The sequence below is a fragment of the Schistocerca gregaria genome, chromosome 1, assembly GCF_023897955.1.
Source record: "Schistocerca gregaria isolate iqSchGreg1 chromosome 1, iqSchGreg1.2, whole genome shotgun sequence".
In the NCBI taxonomy this organism is placed as follows: domain Eukaryota; kingdom Metazoa; phylum Arthropoda; class Insecta; order Orthoptera; family Acrididae; genus Schistocerca; species Schistocerca gregaria.
Genome location: NC_064920.1, coordinates 591,670,806 through 591,689,736, shown reverse-complemented (window position 1 = coordinate 591,689,736; position 18,931 = coordinate 591,670,806). Strand labels below are relative to the sequence as shown.

Here is an 18,931-nt window from a genome sequence, read left to right as displayed (position 1 = left end):
TTTTTTGGATTACAAAAACCGGAAAAAAGTGCGGCTTAGATTCGAGTAAATACGGTACTCACAATATATCAGAGATGCTGAGTCGCAGATAGGCATAACAAAAAGACTCTCACAATTAAAGCATTCAGCCATTAAGGCTTTTACAAATTAATGATCCCTTTTCCTATACCATATATACAAACAATGTATTATAAATTATTTTCTGTTCCAAAATAAAATGAAACAGTGATTAATATCCAAATGATCCAAATGGCTCTGAGCACTATATGACTTAATTTATGAGGTCATCAGTCCCCTAGAAATTAGAACTACTTAAACCTAACTAAGCTAAGGACATTACACACATCCATGCCCGAGGCAGGATTCGAACCTGCGACCGTAGAGGTCACCCGGCTCCAGACTGTAGTGTCTAGAACTGCTCGGCCACTCCGGCCTGCAGTGATTAACACTGCAGAGACATGGCCCACATGTAGGACCAGTGACACCATACCCTGTGCAGCTGGAGAAGTCTGTCACACTGCTCAGAAAATGTGAACAACCATCAAATAAAACAGAAATGTGAAAATAAGAGCCAGTTTTGCTTGTTGATGTGAAATGGTGCAATAACATTATGCTTGTGAGTGTGAACACAATAGAATGACCATCTCTGGAAAATAAGCTTGCCAAATGTGAGACTTTAGCTTGTACAGGCCATGCTGATCTGATTATTATCTATGTACATAACTAGTGAGTGTAAGCAGGTTATCCACAATAAGAATTAGATATTTGTGCACACAGTGTGACCACATAGAGGAGAGAGTGGTACCTTGTCAGCATGGCCGTAACAGATCATACAGCTGGTTCCACACTTTTGGCTCCATGTCAGAGAGCACTGCAATGGATCTGGATCTTTTTACATCAGTGGCTCAAAACTCCTTGCAGTAGTCCATACTGGTGGCACATGTGCTAGCTTTAATCATCAAAAATATTCATACTGTAACGGGCATGTGGGTACTGCCACAGACATGCTGAGTGGAAATATATTGTTTTTACTTCAACTTGTCCTACAGTAATGACTCATATATGTTAGATTCTACCATGGTGACAGCAGTCTGGCAGCTTGCATAGCGGAAAGGCATATCACACACACACACACCAAGTGTGATGGCTTGTGATAGGCCCTCTTTGAGTCCTAGCCACAACATTTGGGAGTACTGATTACAGCTGATTAGGGCAGGTTAATTCTAATATTTGGGTATTGTAATGTTTTTGATCTGCGATATAATGTTCATTTCAGACACATATGTCTTCTGTATCTTCCAGATGTGTGAAACCTTAGAAAGTATTTTCATTGAACTGCACACTCCTTCACCACACATTACACTGTTACTCACACAGGACATCAAAATAAAATTATGTACATCTGTTTCTTAGCATGCATTGTTATTGCTGTTCCCAAGGAACTTGCATTATGACATAATACATGTAGATGTCATTCACTATTTTTTTCTTCCTTTTTTTTTTAAATTGAGGCCAGTTCCTATTACTCCTCCTGCTGCTGCGAAAGATAAGGGTGTCCTGAAGAAACTGGCATCATCTACTTCATTTAAGTGAGTGTAATATATGTTTTTAAATTTAAACTTAAGTATTCAATGCTTTTTTGTATTAATTTGTAATTAAATTATTGTCAAACTCAGGTTTTCACACAGTGGAAAATCTTTTTTGAATATGTAGATCTTATAAATTATTTCTTACTGTTTCTGCATTTTACAAAAAATCCAGTAACTTGATAAAATATTTTATGATACTTAGTAAGTACAGGATATATAGCTCAGGTGTTCAGTATTATAAATATTATTTTGATGTCTACACTTGCTTAAAACTACATGAAAGCTTTTAATAGAGAAATTATATGTAAAAATTAACACATGTTTCATGTTTGAAATCTTGTAAGTGATAAATAGTTACTCTTTGACAGATCAACCACATCAGTAACAGAACAGGAGCAACAACCAGCTAGACGGCTACTCTCAACAACTTCTAGTTTGAGTGATGACTTAAGTGAAGATGATGATTTGTGTAAGTTGCACATTACTTGTTAATATCCAAGTGGCTCTCTAACAAATAGTGAAGGTTTGTGATGTTTTGATGTGGATTGCTGATGACAAAAAGAGTGGTGCATGAATAATATTTTTGTCTTTGCTGGATATTACATTTATGAGGCAAACAGTGCCAGTGCACTTCAAGGGTCTTAATTTGAATCTGTTTGGAATATGTTTTAATTTGCCATTAAGATTAATAACACTGTGCACTCCACTGCAGAGTGAAAGATTCATTCCATCATAGGATATTTATAAGCCATCTTATGCACACCACTTCACTCACTCCACTTCTTCCTCTGCATGCTTTCTTCAGTAGTATGTTGTGTACTTGCAGGTAACTGAATTAAGCACTGAATTTCAAGCTGTACTTCCATGTTCTTTAAGCATGTTAGTTGTTTGTTTTATGTACAATGAAGGGACAGTCTACATGTACATCTCTAAATAACAATGGCTATTGGGGTGCCTTCTTTTGTAGCTTCACTAACCGGTCTAATTGCTGCATTCCCCAAATTATAATGAAGTAAAATAGATGTGCATGCTGGTATTTCATTATTAAAACCATATCTGCAATTATTATTCAAAACATTCTAAGTTGGCTGTTGCAAATTTCTTTGATGTCATCAGAGGTTATCAGGATGCCAAATTAATTAAATTCATTGCTGTTAGCAAAAATTGTGTTATTAATTGGCAGTGCATTATTAGTTTTTGGATGACAAATTAAGATGAAGTACATAGTTTAAACTCTATTCTTCTGAAGACCTATAACTTCCACAGCAGTTATTAATTGTGTTGTAAGAACTTTAACTCATTCTCATTGTCAGCTAATACAACAGTGCCATCAGTATATGTGAAGATCTTAATATTGCTCCATTTTGTAATAATTTTACTTTTTCAGATATTTTGATAATTAGGGGCCTATAATATTTAATACAAATGGAGATAGTGAATTGCTTGTTTGACTCATGTTTTGACCTCAAGTGCAACTTTTATTTTGTATTTTGAGTTCAAAGAGCAGAATTTTATTAAAATCATAAATTTTATTGGGATACCAAGTCACCTCACACATTTCTATAAATTTGTTATGTTAATACTATAAAGCAATGGAAAGACATGGATGAAACAACAACAATATGGAAGTTGTAGACTGCTACTCATCATATACAGGAGGCATTGAGTTGCAGACAGACACAATGAAAATGACTACTAAAATGTTAAAGTTTCCAGATAAAGTCCTTCTTCTGCTCTAGAAAACACTTACACAGAAACACAACTCATGCATACGTGGTAACTGTCTCAAAGCATTAGAGCTCTGAGGCTCTAGTGCCCTGAGACAGTTACCATGTAAGCATGAGCTGAGCTTGTGTGAATGTGCATGTTTTCTATTGCAGAACAAGGTCTTTATCCAAAAGCTATAATATTACAGTAATATTTTTAATTGTGCCTGTCTGTGACTCAGTGCCTCCTCTATATGGTAAGTGGCAATCACTCCTTCTCCCATTGTCGTCAATATTATGAAAAGCTATTTTAAAATTGAACAGAGGTATATGTATATTTTGACTGAATTCATTTACTTGCAACATCCTTAGCAAGTATGCACTGTGAATTATGGATCTGTCTGATCTAAACCCAAATTAGGAAAACTTAAGTATATAGCCGTATCTTTGCTAAAAATAAATGTTTGTAATTTGTGTTCAACAGCACAAATCCTTCATAGTTTGAACAATATGTTAGATCTCCCTTTTTATATGCAGGGTGCATACCACCTAAAATCAGCACACACTCCAGTGCAGAGTGAAAATTTGTTCTGAATATACCAACTTATTTTTAATTCTTTCAAACAGTAGTGTAATAATTTTTAGAGGCTGCTCTTAAACACAAATTCATTGAACTTCCAAATCTCTTTTTTCATTTCTCATCGCTTCCAGTAGGTTTATGGCTTTTAATTTTCTTATGAATTTCTTTATTTCCTACTAAACTGGATTCTTCAAATAGAATACTCCCTGTTCACTTGATGATAGTTATATACTGATGTACAGTTCAAATTTTGTTAAATTACCCTTTCAATCTGTTCGAAATCCTGCTTTTTTAATTTTTTTATTTTTAGAAACATGCTGTCTTGGGCTAGTATGAACTGTCCTAGTGCTTTTACATTCTGGAGTTTGTCATATGGTGGTTTTCTGTCTTATTTATTGTGTAATTACAATAATATTTTTTTCTTTTACATAAGAATTTCCCTGGAATGTTTCTGCTTTTCTTCAGCAATAAGTCTGTTGTGACTAACACAATCAGCTGGCTTTGAAATGTCAAGGAACAAAGCACAGACTTTCATATGCTTATACAGTCTTTCTATTACAGGAACTAAAAAAAATTCTGGTATATCTAACTTAATAAACAAAGCTGTACCTCATTCATAATGTTGTTTTTGTTTCTGTGAAATTCTACATTCTTTCTTAAATCACAATTTCCACTATTTTAGCAAAGATTTGTTATTACTAATTGGCCTATCACTCCATGGTTTTTCTTATACCTATAGTTTTTTAAAAGGCAGTAGAAAGTGCTCTACAATGATTTAATTTGAGGGTTTTATGGCTATGATGAGGGACTACGCACCGAAAACTCCAACTTATTATGATAAGACACTTTATTTACAGTTTGTATATTTACAGAAACACCGGAAAAACAATGCACAATTTCACGACACGTGTATCACTAGTCAAGTCGCAGACGGAACTACCAACAAAGCTAGAGTCTCCAAAGACCGTTTACTCCGCAATTCGCCGGTGAATTACTGGCAGTCGACTGTCGCCACAGAGGCCCCCCCCCCCCCCCCCCCAGGAGTGTGGAGCACTGAAGGAAGGACGTGGGCGTCTTCCTGTGTAGTGGTGTTGTAGGATGCTTGCTGGTTGATAGCAGCGTGTGCTAAGTGTCCATACTGTCTGTGCAGGGTGGACTAGTGCTCGTATAGTCCACCATCCAGTGGGGGGGGGAGCGGACTGGTCGACATGCGCGCGTGAACTGGACGGGCACAGGAGATGTCGTTGCAGTACTGGCGGGGAGGGGGATGTGAATCTTGAGCATCCCGTCGGTGCTGAACGTTGCAGTTATGGCAGCCGTATCCACCCCATTTGGGATAGGGACTGAGCGCAGGATGGTGATGTGTGACGTGGGTGTGGACCCATGTAAAGCGTCTCCTGTGCGGAGGACAAAGATGGATCCCTCGCGGAGCTGCAAGGAAAGCTCTTCATGTTGGCACTCAGAGGCGTTGATTGCGATGCAGATTTTGTCGACAGTGGATGTAGGGTGCAGTAGGGGGCCAGGAGGTGAAAAGTAACGTAGTTCAGGAGAAACAATCTGTGGGGGTATTGGATACCAACACTTGGGATGGTGTAATGTCACACGCAACATGATTGTCACACGCAGTGCCTGTTTGGAACGAGGGTAGAATATCATCGTAAGCAGCAGCCGCTGAGTTGCCCTCAGGTGTAGGCTCGTTGCACATACGATCATGGTGGGGCGCAGGAGGGTGGGTGGTCTGTGTGGGACGGGGACATCCCCATCTGATGGAAGAACACTCGACTCGGGGGGGGGTTACAGATTCTTCGATCATCCACGCTGGTTTCACACGTTGGAGGGAAACTGTATGCTGGCGACCACTGACAAGAATGTCCATAGTATTTTTCGTGCGGGCCACTACTTGATATGGGCTGGAGTAGGGTGGCTGTAATGCCGGTTTGACTGTGTCATCCCGTAACATAACAAACTCCCAAGAGTCCAGTGCCTTATGCCTGAACACCCGAGGGTGGGTATGTGGCCGTGGAGGAGGTGTGCGGATCGCGGCTATGTGTGTCCAAACCCGTTCAACTAGCATGGGTAGGTCAGATAGGATGGCGATTGCTTCGTCGTTGACGAACTCTGCAGGGAGGACTAGGGGCTCGCCTTACAGGAGCTCTGCGAGTGAAACTTGGAGGTCTGTCTTGTAAGCCGTGCGTATTCCTATCATAACCCAGGGAAGGGCATCGCACCATGCACCACCGTGGCACATGAGTGCCGCTTTCAGCATTCTGTGCCACCACTCGACCAGTCCATTGCTCTGGGGATGGTAAGCCGTAGTGCGGAATCTATCCACCCCACAGAGGACGCAGAGTTTGTTAAACAGCAGGGATTCAAACTGTCTTCCCTGGTCGGTGTTGATGGATGTAGGACAGCCAAATCGAGCTATGCAGGAGGATACAAATGCGCGTGCTACGGAATCTGCTGTAATGTCCTGCAGGGGGATTGCCTTCACCCAACGTGTAACGCGATCAATGCCGGACAGGATATACCTGAAACGATCCGACACGGGTAATGGTCCCACGAGATCCACATGTACATGACGGAAGCGGCCTTTTGGGATGTCGAATTTACCTAGACTGGGTTGTGTGTGCCTGCCGACTTTGCTGTGCTGCCACTGAAAACAGGCACGAGCCCAAGTACAACAATCCCTCTTCACACCTGGCCACACAAAGCATTCTGTAACCAGGCGCGTAGTAGCCTTAGCACCAGGGTGTGCCAGGTTATGTAAAGTAGTGAACACTTGGCGACGCAGCGCAGAGGGAACAATAGGCCGAGCGGTGCCCGTGGATGTATCACACCACAGTGGCTTGGCTGAGCCCGGTAGGTTGCACGAAACGATCTGAAGGGAAGTATCTGGGTCCTGTCGGAGGTTGTGCAATTCGGTGTCACTGTCCTGTATGTGGGCCAATTCATCGAAATTAATGGGGGATGAAATTGCAGTGATACGTGATAGGTAGTCAGCCACTACATTTTCTGACCCTCGAATGTAACGGATGTCTGTTGTGTATTGGCAAATTAAATCCATTTGCCGGAACCTACGTGGGGGAAGGTCAGTAGCTGGGTTACGGATAGCCTCCGCGAGTGGGCGGTGGTCCGTGAAAATTGTTATACTCCTTCATTCAATGTCTGTGCAGAAATATTTCACAGCTTCATAAACTGCAAGCAATTCTCTGTCGAATGCTGACCATTTACGTTGAGCTGTAGATAATTTTTTGGAAAAAAGCCGCAGTGGTTGAGTTGTGTCATTGACATGCTGTTGTAGGACTGCACTGATTGCAAAATCACTTGCATCCGCTGTAATCAAGTTGCAGGCATCTGGCAAGGGATGGGCGAGGGTGACACCACGTGCTAACACTTATTAAAGGTCTTCGAAAGCTCTCACCATGTTGTCAGACCATGGTACTCGGCGACTGCCTGAGGTTTGTATCCTGGCCAATTCATTAGTCAAAGGGGCTTGAATTGCTGCTGCTATCGGCAGATTACGACGGTAGAAATTGACAGTTCCTAAAAACCGGCGTAATTCGCGAAATGACACTCTGTGGGGTAGCTCATGAATGCAGTCAACCCGCTCCTGTGGGGGGTGTATACCATCCGAGGAGACAGTGTACCCCAGAAAAGTGACCGCGTCCTGTATCGTGGCCAGGTGGAGTTCGTGTTCCTTGTCAGAGGGGGAGAAAATTAGTATGTCATCGAGGTATGCATAGCAATATGTGCAGTTAAAAAGAAGTGAGTCTATAAAATGCTGCCAAGTTTGGGCCGCGTTTTTGAGACCATAAAGCATGTAACAAAATTCGTACAGGCCAAAAGGTGTGATTACTGCTGTCTTTGGGATGTCACTCTGTTCCATTGGTATCTGTAAATATGCCTTGCGACAGTCTAAGACACTGAAGATACGTGCTCCGCTAAGTACTTGCACAAAGTCTTGTATGTGAGGTATCAGGCAATTGTCTAATACCGCCCACGCGTTGAGGCGGCGATAGTCGCCGCAGAGGCGCACGGTGCCGTCCTTTTTGGGAACTAAATGTATGGGGGAGGACCAGTTACTGTCTGACAGGCGAACAATGCCTGTCCTTAGAAGTTCCTCCACTGCGGCTTTAGCAAGGCATAGTTTATGTGGCGGCAGTCGGCGCACCTTGTGGGGCACTGGAGGCCCATCTGTCGTGACAATTTTGTGTGTCGTGCCATTCGTGATAGCGTTCAGCTTGGCTGGCAGACTCATTCAGGGGCTGTCATGAACGGGGATCGGTAGCACACAAGAGTCACTAACCTGATGTGCCAGAGGAGCTATCTGCTTCGGTTTCGACAAAGTTCCATGAGGTGCATCTCCGGCGTCAGATGGTGGCAGCGTTGGTAGGCGTTGTACGAGGCGTCGTGCCTCGGTGAAGGCTTGCGTAGCCAATGATCTGGTGCGGTTCCATTCGGCGTTGTGGGCACGGAGATCGTCGACTGCAGGGCGTTCGGGCTGGAGATGGGCAGTGGAAATTGTGAGGCTGTCCGCCAATGAAGAGCATCTGATGGCAGCTGTGTCCATGTCGTCGGGCAGGTGAGGGGGAGAGGGGCCGAAGGAGCGACTGAACTTGCAATGTGCGTAGACGAGGCGTGGTGCAATAATGCAGCTGACTGAAGATCTGGAGACAGTCTGAAGTGGAAAAGGAAGTCGATGCCTAATACTGGATCTTCGACATCACCCACGTAGAAGGACCAAGTGAACTGTTTACCAGGTATGAGTTCAGTAGGTAACTTGGCCAAACCCTCGACACGAAGTGTCAACTTATGTGCTGCTTGAAGGGACAGTTTGGTTGGTGTCGTGTCCTTTACAGAAAATGTGGGAGGTATGACACTAACGTCTGCTCTGGTATCGACGAGGAAATACCAGCACGAACCTACATCCCAGGCGTACGTACGTCCTCGTGGGCGCCCCTGCCTGTATCAGCGGGCCGTGGCGCCTACTGCGGCTCGCGTGCAGCGTTTGGGAACGCGCAGGGTGGGCGGCAGTTGCAAGTGGCGTCCCTGAAAGTGGTGTGAAACCAGCATATGCGTGAGTCAGCTGTACTCGTCCTGCCAGCTGAAGCATAATGCGGGGGGAAGGAGGGGCGGGCAGGCGCTAGCCCGGTTGGGGTAGGGAGTGGCTGTTGCCAACCCGCTGGCGGTTCCCGGTCTTGGCCACTAGGTGGCTGCAGTTCTGTGTGCTGTCCGCGATACACACGCGCCCAGCCTCTACCGCCCGATGGTGGAAGTATACCCACAGGGTTACCAACCTCGGCGATGTTAGGGACTGTGCCATGCGGGGGAAGGTGGCTGTGTCAAATAATGGCGTATGCCTGGTCCGCCAGCTGTAGTTTATCCACGAGTGACGCTGCGGTATGTGGGAGCAAATGTAACTGTAGTTCTTGCGGCAACTTCACCAACCACAATGCCCAGAGCGCTAAGTTTTGCAGGATCTCAGAACCCACCTGTGCACACAAGTGTCGCCACAGCTGTGAGGGTGTTCTGTCGCCTAAAGTCTCGCCGTAAATTATGTTGTGAATAGTATCGGCTGGCGGACAAGACAAGCATTCGATAAGTAATGCCCGAGCAGAGGCATACTTGTCGCTCTTAGGTGGGTTTGGCAATAAGTCACTGATTAGGTCAGGGTGGTCGTGCAGGTGGTTCACTAAACACACGAAACAGGTGCTGTCATCCATAATACCGTATATGTCCAACATGTTGTCCACCAATGTAAACCATGTCACTGGGTTGTCCAGTTGTAACGGCAGCAGCTTTGGAAAACGGCCGGGGGCCAGTGTTTGCGGGGGAGAGGCACGAAAAGCACGGGGGTTCTGCACGGTGTTCACTGGTGCGAAATGTGCCTCAGTGGCAGGCGATGTGTTGCATTGAATGTCCGTTAGCTGTGTAGGCGAGACATGGTATCCAGTCCTTGTAGGCACGGAATCTGTACGGCCACATGACAAGCACGGCGCGGCAGGCGCGGGCGGGTCAACTGACGGAATCTCGAGCAGAGGTGCGAGATCGCGATTGAGCGCCGAGTGATGGGGCGGAACCACAGCAGGTGCATCGCCCGAAGTGAGCGCGGGGTGGAAGGATGGATAGGCATATAAATGGTCTGGCGCGGTTGGCGCGAATGTCCCTTCGACCGGCGCGAATGGGGACACGTTAAACGGCGGCCGTGCATGTGGCCCCAGAAACTGGCCCGCCGCGTGGTCCATGTTGTGCGGTAGAAACTCGGGGTTTCCGGGATCCTGGGCTGAAGGGGCATTCTGTCGAATGTAGAATGCCGTAGAAGGTGTCCGCGGTGATGTGTACAGCGCCCGGTGTGGTATGCCGGCGGAGGTTAGAGTCGTCCGGTCAGGCGAGGCAAACACGGGAGATACGAACATTCCCGGTGTATTAGTGGCACACGGGGTGAAGCATTGTGCTTCACAGTCGAATGTCCATTCTGCGGTCGTGGCGTCGTGCACTGCCGTAAAAACTGGAGGCTGCGACATTGTCTATTGGTGTGAAACCGGTGATACACAGTGAGCGACTGCAACGTATTTTCGTGACCCGGGGTCACCAGTGTGGGTTTTATGGCTATGATGAGGGACCATGCACCGAAAACTCCAACTTATTACGATAAGACACTTTATTTATGGTTCGTATATTTACAGAAACACCAGAAAAACAATGCACAAAATCACGACATGTGTATCACTAGTCAAGTCACAGGCGGAACTACCAAAGAAGCTAGAGTTTCCAAAGACCATTTACTCCGCGCTTAGCCGGTGAATTACTGGCAGTCGACTGTCGCCACAAATTTATCAGAACAATCATTAGCCTGATCAGCAAACATGAGCAACCATTTGTTGGCCTAGCTGATGTACCTGCTAGACCCTCAAAATTTTATTTTATTTTTGGAAAGTTGGCTATTTATACTACGTTCATTTGTTGGAAGCAAGAGGAAGAATTCTTTTACAGTGTGAATGCTACTTGCCCTACTTTACTTTTGGAGAGCTGTCATTTGTGAGGCTGTCAACTACTCCAACATTGTATACATTAAAAACAGGACTAACCTCAACTTGGCTCCTCTTCTCATTCTCTGTCTTTCCCAATATAATATCACCATTGTCTCTTTGAATTTTGTGTCTGTATTTACATGAGACCATAAACTCTCCACAATATTACTTGAGATTGCAAGTTCATTTTAGCAGAAGCTGTATTTACTTTCTGTTATTAACTTTCTGTGTGCTTCTTTTCCTCCCTGTAAACATAAGAACTGTCATTGGTTTTCATGTGCTCCTGTTACTGCTCCCCTTGACTTTATAATATTTGTTACAGTGCATTTTTTGCTCTTCACTTTATTTACAACTGGGTGTTTAGTTAGCCGCTTACTCGGTGTTTATACACTAGCTTAATGTTAAGCAGAAGACTTGTCATCCTTTCTCATGGTTTCAGATAAACAAATTCCTCTCTAGTTTTATGACTTCATTAACATTTGTAGTTTCCTTAAGTTTTCTGGTTTTGTCTATCTTCCTTCCACAAATTCATTTTTAGTCATGTTGCCATCTGTTTATTAAACTCTTTTACCATAATAATTCAAAATTTCTGTATTTATTGCTTGCAAATCCTGCTTTTTCTCTAGTACATATATAATTACATCTACATGTACATTCATCCTCACAAATCAATGTGAAATGTTTGGCAGAAGGGGCTAAGCATTTTTTACACGTTAGGGTTTCTTCATATTCCAATCACATATGGTGCATGGGAAGAAAAACTGCTAAATCTGTCTGTGTAAAGCTGAAATTAGTTTACACTTGTCTTCCAGGTACCTACACGTGTGATACATTGGCAGCTAAACTATCACTTTAAATTCATCATTTCCATTTGTTGAGGCTTTGTATATGGGCTGTTGCAAGATAATTAGTGTCTGTCTTCATGTATCTGCCAATCCAAGTCAACATGATCTAGCTGCAGTCCCAAAACACATTTTTGTATATCGGCTAATCCATGTTGTTCAACATTTCTGTGATGTTCTTCCATCAGTCAAACAAACCTGTGACCATTTTTTGCTGTCACTTCTTTGAGTACAACTGATATCTCCTGTCACTGCTGTTTGGTATGGATCCCACAAACTTAAGCAATATTCTGAGATTAGATGCACAAGAGTTTTGTAAGCAGTTTCTTGAAGTCTGCCACTACCTATACCTAAGCCTATGTGATCATTCCATTTCCTATCCATACAAACTGTTACCCTCAGGTGTTTGTAGGAGTTGACTAAATACAGTGGTGACTCACTGACATTTCAGCCATAAGATACCACTTTTTTGTGTAACGCTCTGTCTAATGGCATCATCCCATCCTTGGCAAAATGTTTCTAGAAGCCTCCACCACCATCACACCTCTATTTAACTCAAACAGAAAACTGTGTTTGAAATGTTCCAATTTCTCCACTTGGCACTCCATTTTCTAGTGTCCACCATTCACTCACTTTCTACAGATGACATAATGAACATATGTAAACTCACATAGCAACAGCGAACTACAAATAAAAAATGACAACCAACAAATAAACCCAGAGCAGCTGGAATACCAACATGCAAAACAAAAACGCTATGAACTTATGCACTAATCTAATACAAACCTTATCATTATACCAGAACAATTACAAAAATTTATGTTGATATAATGAGGCAAGGAAACCATCATGTTCAAGTCAGCAATTGTGTTTTGCATCCCTTGTCCAGACAGAATTTGCAACTGAACTCCATTTTATGCCATCCTTGGCATGTGCGGTATTGATTACAGGGATAAGAAAGGTAAGCCATTCTGTTATGTGAAGCAGACTGGAATAATCAACAGTGGTGGCATGATAAATAAACAAATAAATAAATAAAATAGAAAGAAACTTCCACATGGGAAAAATATATTAAAAACAAAGATTCCAAGACTTACCAAGCGGGAAAGCGCCGGCAGACAGGCACGTGAACAAAACACACAAACACACACACAGAATTACTAGCTTTCGCAACCGATGGTTGCTTCTTCAGGAAGGAGAGGGAAAGACGAAAGGATGTGGGTTTTAAGGGAGAGGGTAAGGAGTCATTCCAATCCCGGGAGCGGAAAGACTTCCCTTAGGGGAAAAAAAGGGACAGGTGTACACACGCACACACACACACACACACACACACACATACACACATATCCATCCGCACATACACAGACACACTTGTGTCTGTGTATGTGCAGATGGATATGTGTGTGTGTGTGTGTGTGTGTGCGAGTGTACACCTGTCCTTTTTTTCCCCTAAGGGAAGTCTTTCCGCTCCCGGGATTGGAATGACTCCTTACCCTCTCCCTTAAAACCCACATCCTTTCGTCTTTCCCTCTCCTTCCTGAAGAAGCAACCATCGGTTGCGAAAGCTAGTAATTCTGTGTGTGTGTTTGTGTGTTTTGTTCACGTGCCTGTCTGCCGGCGCTTTCCCGCTTGGTAAGTCTTGGAATCTTTGTTTTTAACAAATAAATAAATAGATACATGAGAAGAAAATCTAGGAAAGTTGCTCATCATCACCATTGACATTTAATTTGTAATTGATGGAGCAAAGAGGGAAGTATAAATTCAATAAATTACACTTAGCCTATTTACCTGTAGCTGAATTGAAGAACACAGATAGAACATAAAAGAATAGGTAATGAAGCTGTAGTGTATTCATATGTATGAGTGCTACTTTGTTTAAATGTACTGAAAAATAAGCTTTTTCTTGTATCATATTTAATAAAAGCTTATTATTTCAAGCAATAATTCTGAATATTTCAACTTACTGGAATATTACAAGAAGTATGATATCATGAAGGAACATATATGCTTTATTCAGTCACTGAACCTTCTGACTGCCCTCATGTTTGAACTTTCACCATTGAACATTTTCCAACTAAACAGAACAAGAGAGAAATGTGCAGATCACTCCAACAGTGGTGTTGCATATTAGAAAACAGAAATCTATACCAGATCAATGCATGGAGCACAGAAAAGAGATATAGGAAGAGGGAGAGGAGAAAAATGGGAGGTGGCAAAGGAGAGAAAGGTGAAGATGAAGAGGGAAAAGGGGAGGGTAGAGACAAGGGAAAAGTGCTGAAAATGGAGAGAGAGCAAGAGAGAGGGAAGGGGAGGAAGAATGCCTGCATTTGGGGGGGGGGGGGGGGGGCTGTGAAACAGGGAGAAGGTACGAAGAATCCAGTTCACTTTCTGGATGGAAAAGGAGTGGTGTGGACAAAAGAGAGAAGGGAAAAAGCAAGATTAGGCAGTGAGAGCAGGTTAGTGAAGGTTTAGGCCAGAGCAATTGTGAGAGCATGGGATGTTTCAGAGAGACAATTCTGATCTACACAACTCAGAGAAACTTTTGCTGCAAGGGAGTATCCAAACAACACGCATAGTGAAGCAGCTGTTGAAGTCATTTGTGTTGCGTGTGCAGCATTTTCGGCAACTGGATGGGCGAATCTGCAGTTCACCACAGTTTGGCAATGGCCAATCATGCGAGTAGACAGTTGGTTACTTGTCATGCCCACATAGAATGCTGTTCAGTGATTGCAGCATAGCTGATGTATAACATGACTGCTTTCACACTTTGTCCTGTCCTTTATTGGGTAGAAATGCCCATAACTGGACTGTGGTAGGAGGTGGTGTGTTTATGGACAGGCCTTGGACCTGGGCTGAATGCAAGAGTTGTTCCAAGTAACCAACTGTCTATTCACATGAATGACCATAATTAAACTGCAACAAAATGCAAACTTGACCATCCAGTTACCAAACTTATTGTGCACCACAACACAAATGACTTCAACAGGTGGTTCATTATACAGGCAATTTGGATACTCCCTTCCAGTACAGGTTTCTCAGACCTATGCAGATGGGAATTATCTCTCCAACACATACAGCACTCTTGCAATCCTCCTGGCCTAAACCTCTGTCAATCTTTTCATGCTGCCCCACTTTGGCTTTTTCCTACTCTCTTCTGTCCCCACCTCTCCTTCTCCATCCATATCATGCACTGTCTTCTCCCAACACACTTCCTCTCCCCACCCCCCTCCCCATTCAGACATTCTCCCACTCCCTTAACCTCTCCTCTCCCCCCTTTTCAACCCCTCTCCCTTCTCTCTCCCCTTCCTTTCTCTCTCTTCATCTTCACCTTTCTCTCCTTTTGCACCCTCCCCTGTTTTCCCACTCTCCCTCTTCTTACATCTATTTTTGTTGTACCCTCTGTTCTCCTTTCATCTTGTTGTGTAGCCCACCTTGTGTTCTTCCATACCTCTTCCCCTCCTTCATCAGCTCAGTTAACTTATTTAAGTAACTGAGTTCCAATAATTAGTGTTGCCATTTGTTGCATTTGGGTGTCTGGCTGTGAGTGTGAATGTGTGCACTACTGTTAGAGGGAAAGGTGTTTTCTATTATGTTTCTGTCCTCCACTCATCGATCTACTATAGGTAAGTAGTTGCCTTTCCTTTGTTTCACATGTTGCTCCATCCAGGAATTTCCATTATTGTTATTCAAATTTGGAGTTTGCTTAATAATTTTTTGACTAGCTTTCATTATACACATTTTATCTAAGAAAAGTTATGTTATTGTGCTTGAAACTGACTTTGCTGTGTGCATGGTGGGCATTGTATAAGAAATCAGAAGTTCAAAAATGTAGAAGGAAATAAAAGTAAGTGATTTCTTGTTTTTAAGTAAGAGTGTTTTTAAGTAAGAGTGGCCCCCCCATGAACCATGGACCTTCCCGTTGGTGGGGAGGCTTGCGTGCCTCAGCGATACAGATAGCCGTACCGTAGGTGCAACCACAACGGAGGGGTATCTGTTGAGAGGCCAGACAAACGTGTGGTTCCTGAAGAGGGGCAGCAGCCTTTTCAGTAGTTGCAGGGGCAACAGTCTGGATGATTGACTGATCTGGCCTTGTAACAATAACCAAAACAGCCTTGCTGTGCTGGTACTGCTAACGGCTGAAAGCCAGGGGAAACTACTGCCGTAATTTTTCCCGAAGGCATGCAGCTTTACTGTATGATTAAATGATGATGGCATCCTCTTGGGTAAAATATTCCGGAGGTAAAATAGTCCCCCATTCGGATCTCCGGACGGGGACTACTCAAGAGGATGTCGTTATCAGGAGAAAGAAAACTGGCGTTCTACGGGTCGGAGTGTGGAATGTCAGATCCCTTAATCGGGCAGGTAGGTTAGAAAATTTAAAAAGGGAAATGGATAGGTTAAAGTTAGATATATTGGGAATTAGTGAAGTTCGGTGGCAGGAGAAACAAGACTTCTGGTCAGGTGACTACAGGGTTATAAACACAAAATCAAATAGGGGTAATGCAGGAGTAGCTTTAATAATGAATAGGAAAATAGGAATGCGGGTAAGCTACTACAAACAACATAGTGAACGCATTATCGTGGCCAAGATAGATACGAAGCCCACACCTGCTACAGTAGTACAAGTTTATATGCCAACTAGCTCTGCAGATGATGAAGAAATTGAAGAAATGTATGATCAAATAAAAGAAATTATTCAGATAGTGAAGGGTGACGAAAATTTAATAGTCATGGGTGACTGGAATTCGGTAGTAGGAAAAGGGAGAGAAGGAAACATAGTAGGTGAATATGGACTGGGGCAAAGAAATGAAAGAGGAAGCCGCCTGGTAGAATTTTGTACAGAGCACAACTTAATCATAGGTAACACTTGGTTCAAGAATCATAAAAGGAGGCTGTATACATGGAAGAAGCCAGGAGATACTGACAGGTTTCAGATAGATTATATAATGGTACGACAGAGATTTAGGAACCAGGTTTTAAATTGTAAGACATTTCCAGGGGCAGATGTGGACTCTGACCACAATCTGTTGGTTATGACCTGTAGATTAAAACTGAAGAAACTGTAAAAAGATGGGAATTCAAGGAGATGGGACCTGGATAAACTAAAAGAACCAAAGGTTGTACTGAGTTTCAAGGAGAGCATAAGGGAGCAATTGACAGGAATGGGGGAAAGAAATACAATAGAAGAAGAATGGGTAGCTTTGAGGGATGAAGTAGTGAAGGCAGCAGAGGATCAAGTAGGTAAAAAGACGAGGGCTAGTAGAAATCCTTGGGTAACAGAAGAAATATTGAATTGAGGTCAGGTGAATACAAAGTTATAAATACAAAATCAAATACGGGTAATGCAGGAGTAGGTTTAATAATGAGTAGAAAAATAGGAATGCAGGTAATCTACTACAAACAGCATAGTAAGGAATGACAGAGGTAGCCGCCTGGCAGAATTTTGCACAGAGTATAACTTAATCATAGCTAACACTTGGTTCAAGAATCATAAAAGAAGGTTGTATACATGGAAGAAACCTGGAAATACTGGAAGGTCTCTGATAGATTACATAATGGTAAGACAGAGATTCAGGAACCAGGTTTTAAATTTAAGACATTTCCAGGAGCAGATGTGGACTCTGACCACAATCTATTGGTTATGGACTGTAGATTAAAACTGAAGAAACTGAAAAAAAGTAGGAATTTGAGGAGATGGGACCTGGATAAACTGAAAGAACCAGAAGTTGTAGAGAGTTTCAGAGAGAGCATTTGGGAACAATTGACAAGAACAGGGGAAAGAAGTACAGTAGAAGAAGAATGGGTAGCTTAGAGAGATGAAATAGTGACAGTAGCAGAGGATCAAGTAGGTAAAAAGATGAGGGCTAATAGAAATCCATGGGTAACAGAAGAGACAGTGCATTTAATTGATGAAAGGAGAAAATATAAAAATGCAGTAAATGAAAGAAACAAAAATGAATACAAATGTCTGAAAAATGAGATCAACAGGGAGTGCAAAATGGCTAAGCAGGGATAGCTAGAGGACAAATGTAAGGATGTAGAGGAGCATATCTCTAGGTGTAAGATAGATATTGCCTACAGGGAAATTAAAAAGACCTTTGGGGAAAAGAGAACCACTTGCTTGAATATCAAGAGTTCAGATGGAAATCCAGTTCTAAGCAAAGAAGGGAAAGCAGAAAGCTGGAAGGAGTATATAGAGGGTCTATACAAGGGCAATGATCTTGAGGACAATATTATAGAAATGGAAGAGAATGTAGATGATGATGAAATAGGAGATATGATACTACATGAAGAGTTTGACAGTGCACTGAAAGACCTAAGCTGAAACAAGGCCCCAGGAGTATACAACATTCCATTAGAACTACTGACAGCCTTGGGTGAGACAGGCCTAACAAAGTTCTACCATCTAGTGACAAGATGTATGAGACAGGCGAAATACCCTCAGACTTCAAGAAGAATATAATAATTCCAATCCCAGAGAAAGTAGGTGTTGACAGATGTGAAAATTACCAAACTATCAGTTTAATAAGCCACAGCTGCATAATACTAACATGAATTCTTTACTGATGAATGGAAAAACTGGTAGAAGCTGACCTCAGGGAAGATCAGTTTGGATTCTATAGAAATGTTGAAACACGTGAGGCAATACTGACCCTATGACTTATTGTAGAAGATAGATTAAGGAAAGGCAAACCTACGTTTCTAGCATTTGTAAACTTAAGGAAACTTTTGACAATGTTGACTGGAATACTCTCTTTCAAATTCTGAAGGTGGCAGGGGTAAAATACAGGGAGCAAAAGGCTATTTACAATTTGTACAGAAGCCAGATGGCAGGGATGAAAGGGAAGCAGTGGTTGGGAAGGGAGTGAGACAGGGTTGTAGCCTCGCCCCAATGCTATTCAATCTTTATTTTGAGCAAGCAGTAAAAGAAACAAAAGAAAAGCTTGGAGTAGGTATTAAAATCCATGGAGAAGAAATAAAAACTTTGAGGTTCACCGATGACATTGTAGTTCTGTCAGAGACAGCAAAGGACTTGGAAAAGCAGTTGAACGGAATGGACAGTGACTTGAAAGGAGGATATAAGATGTACATCAACAAGAGCAAAATGAGGATAATGGAATGTAGTCGAATTACATTGGGTGATGCTGAGGAAATTCAATTAGGAAATGAGACACTTAAAGTA

The 18,931-nt window shown here is 42.8% G+C and overlaps 1 protein-coding gene across 2 annotated transcripts in view; it reads left to right on the top strand.

The window, feature by feature from the left end:
* LOC126357744 (ATP-binding cassette sub-family C member Sur) overlaps positions 1-18,931 on the top strand; it is a 546,341-nt gene that overhangs the window by 421,979 nt on the left and 105,431 nt on the right. For both annotated transcript variants that reach the window (XM_050007483.1, XM_050007484.1), the window contains 2 exons: positions 1,512-1,589; positions 1,958-2,058. In XM_050007483.1, the coding sequence (XP_049863440.1) occupies positions 1,512-1,589; positions 1,958-2,058 (179 nt within the window). The remainder of the gene's footprint in view (positions 1-1,511; positions 1,590-1,957; positions 2,059-18,931) is intronic.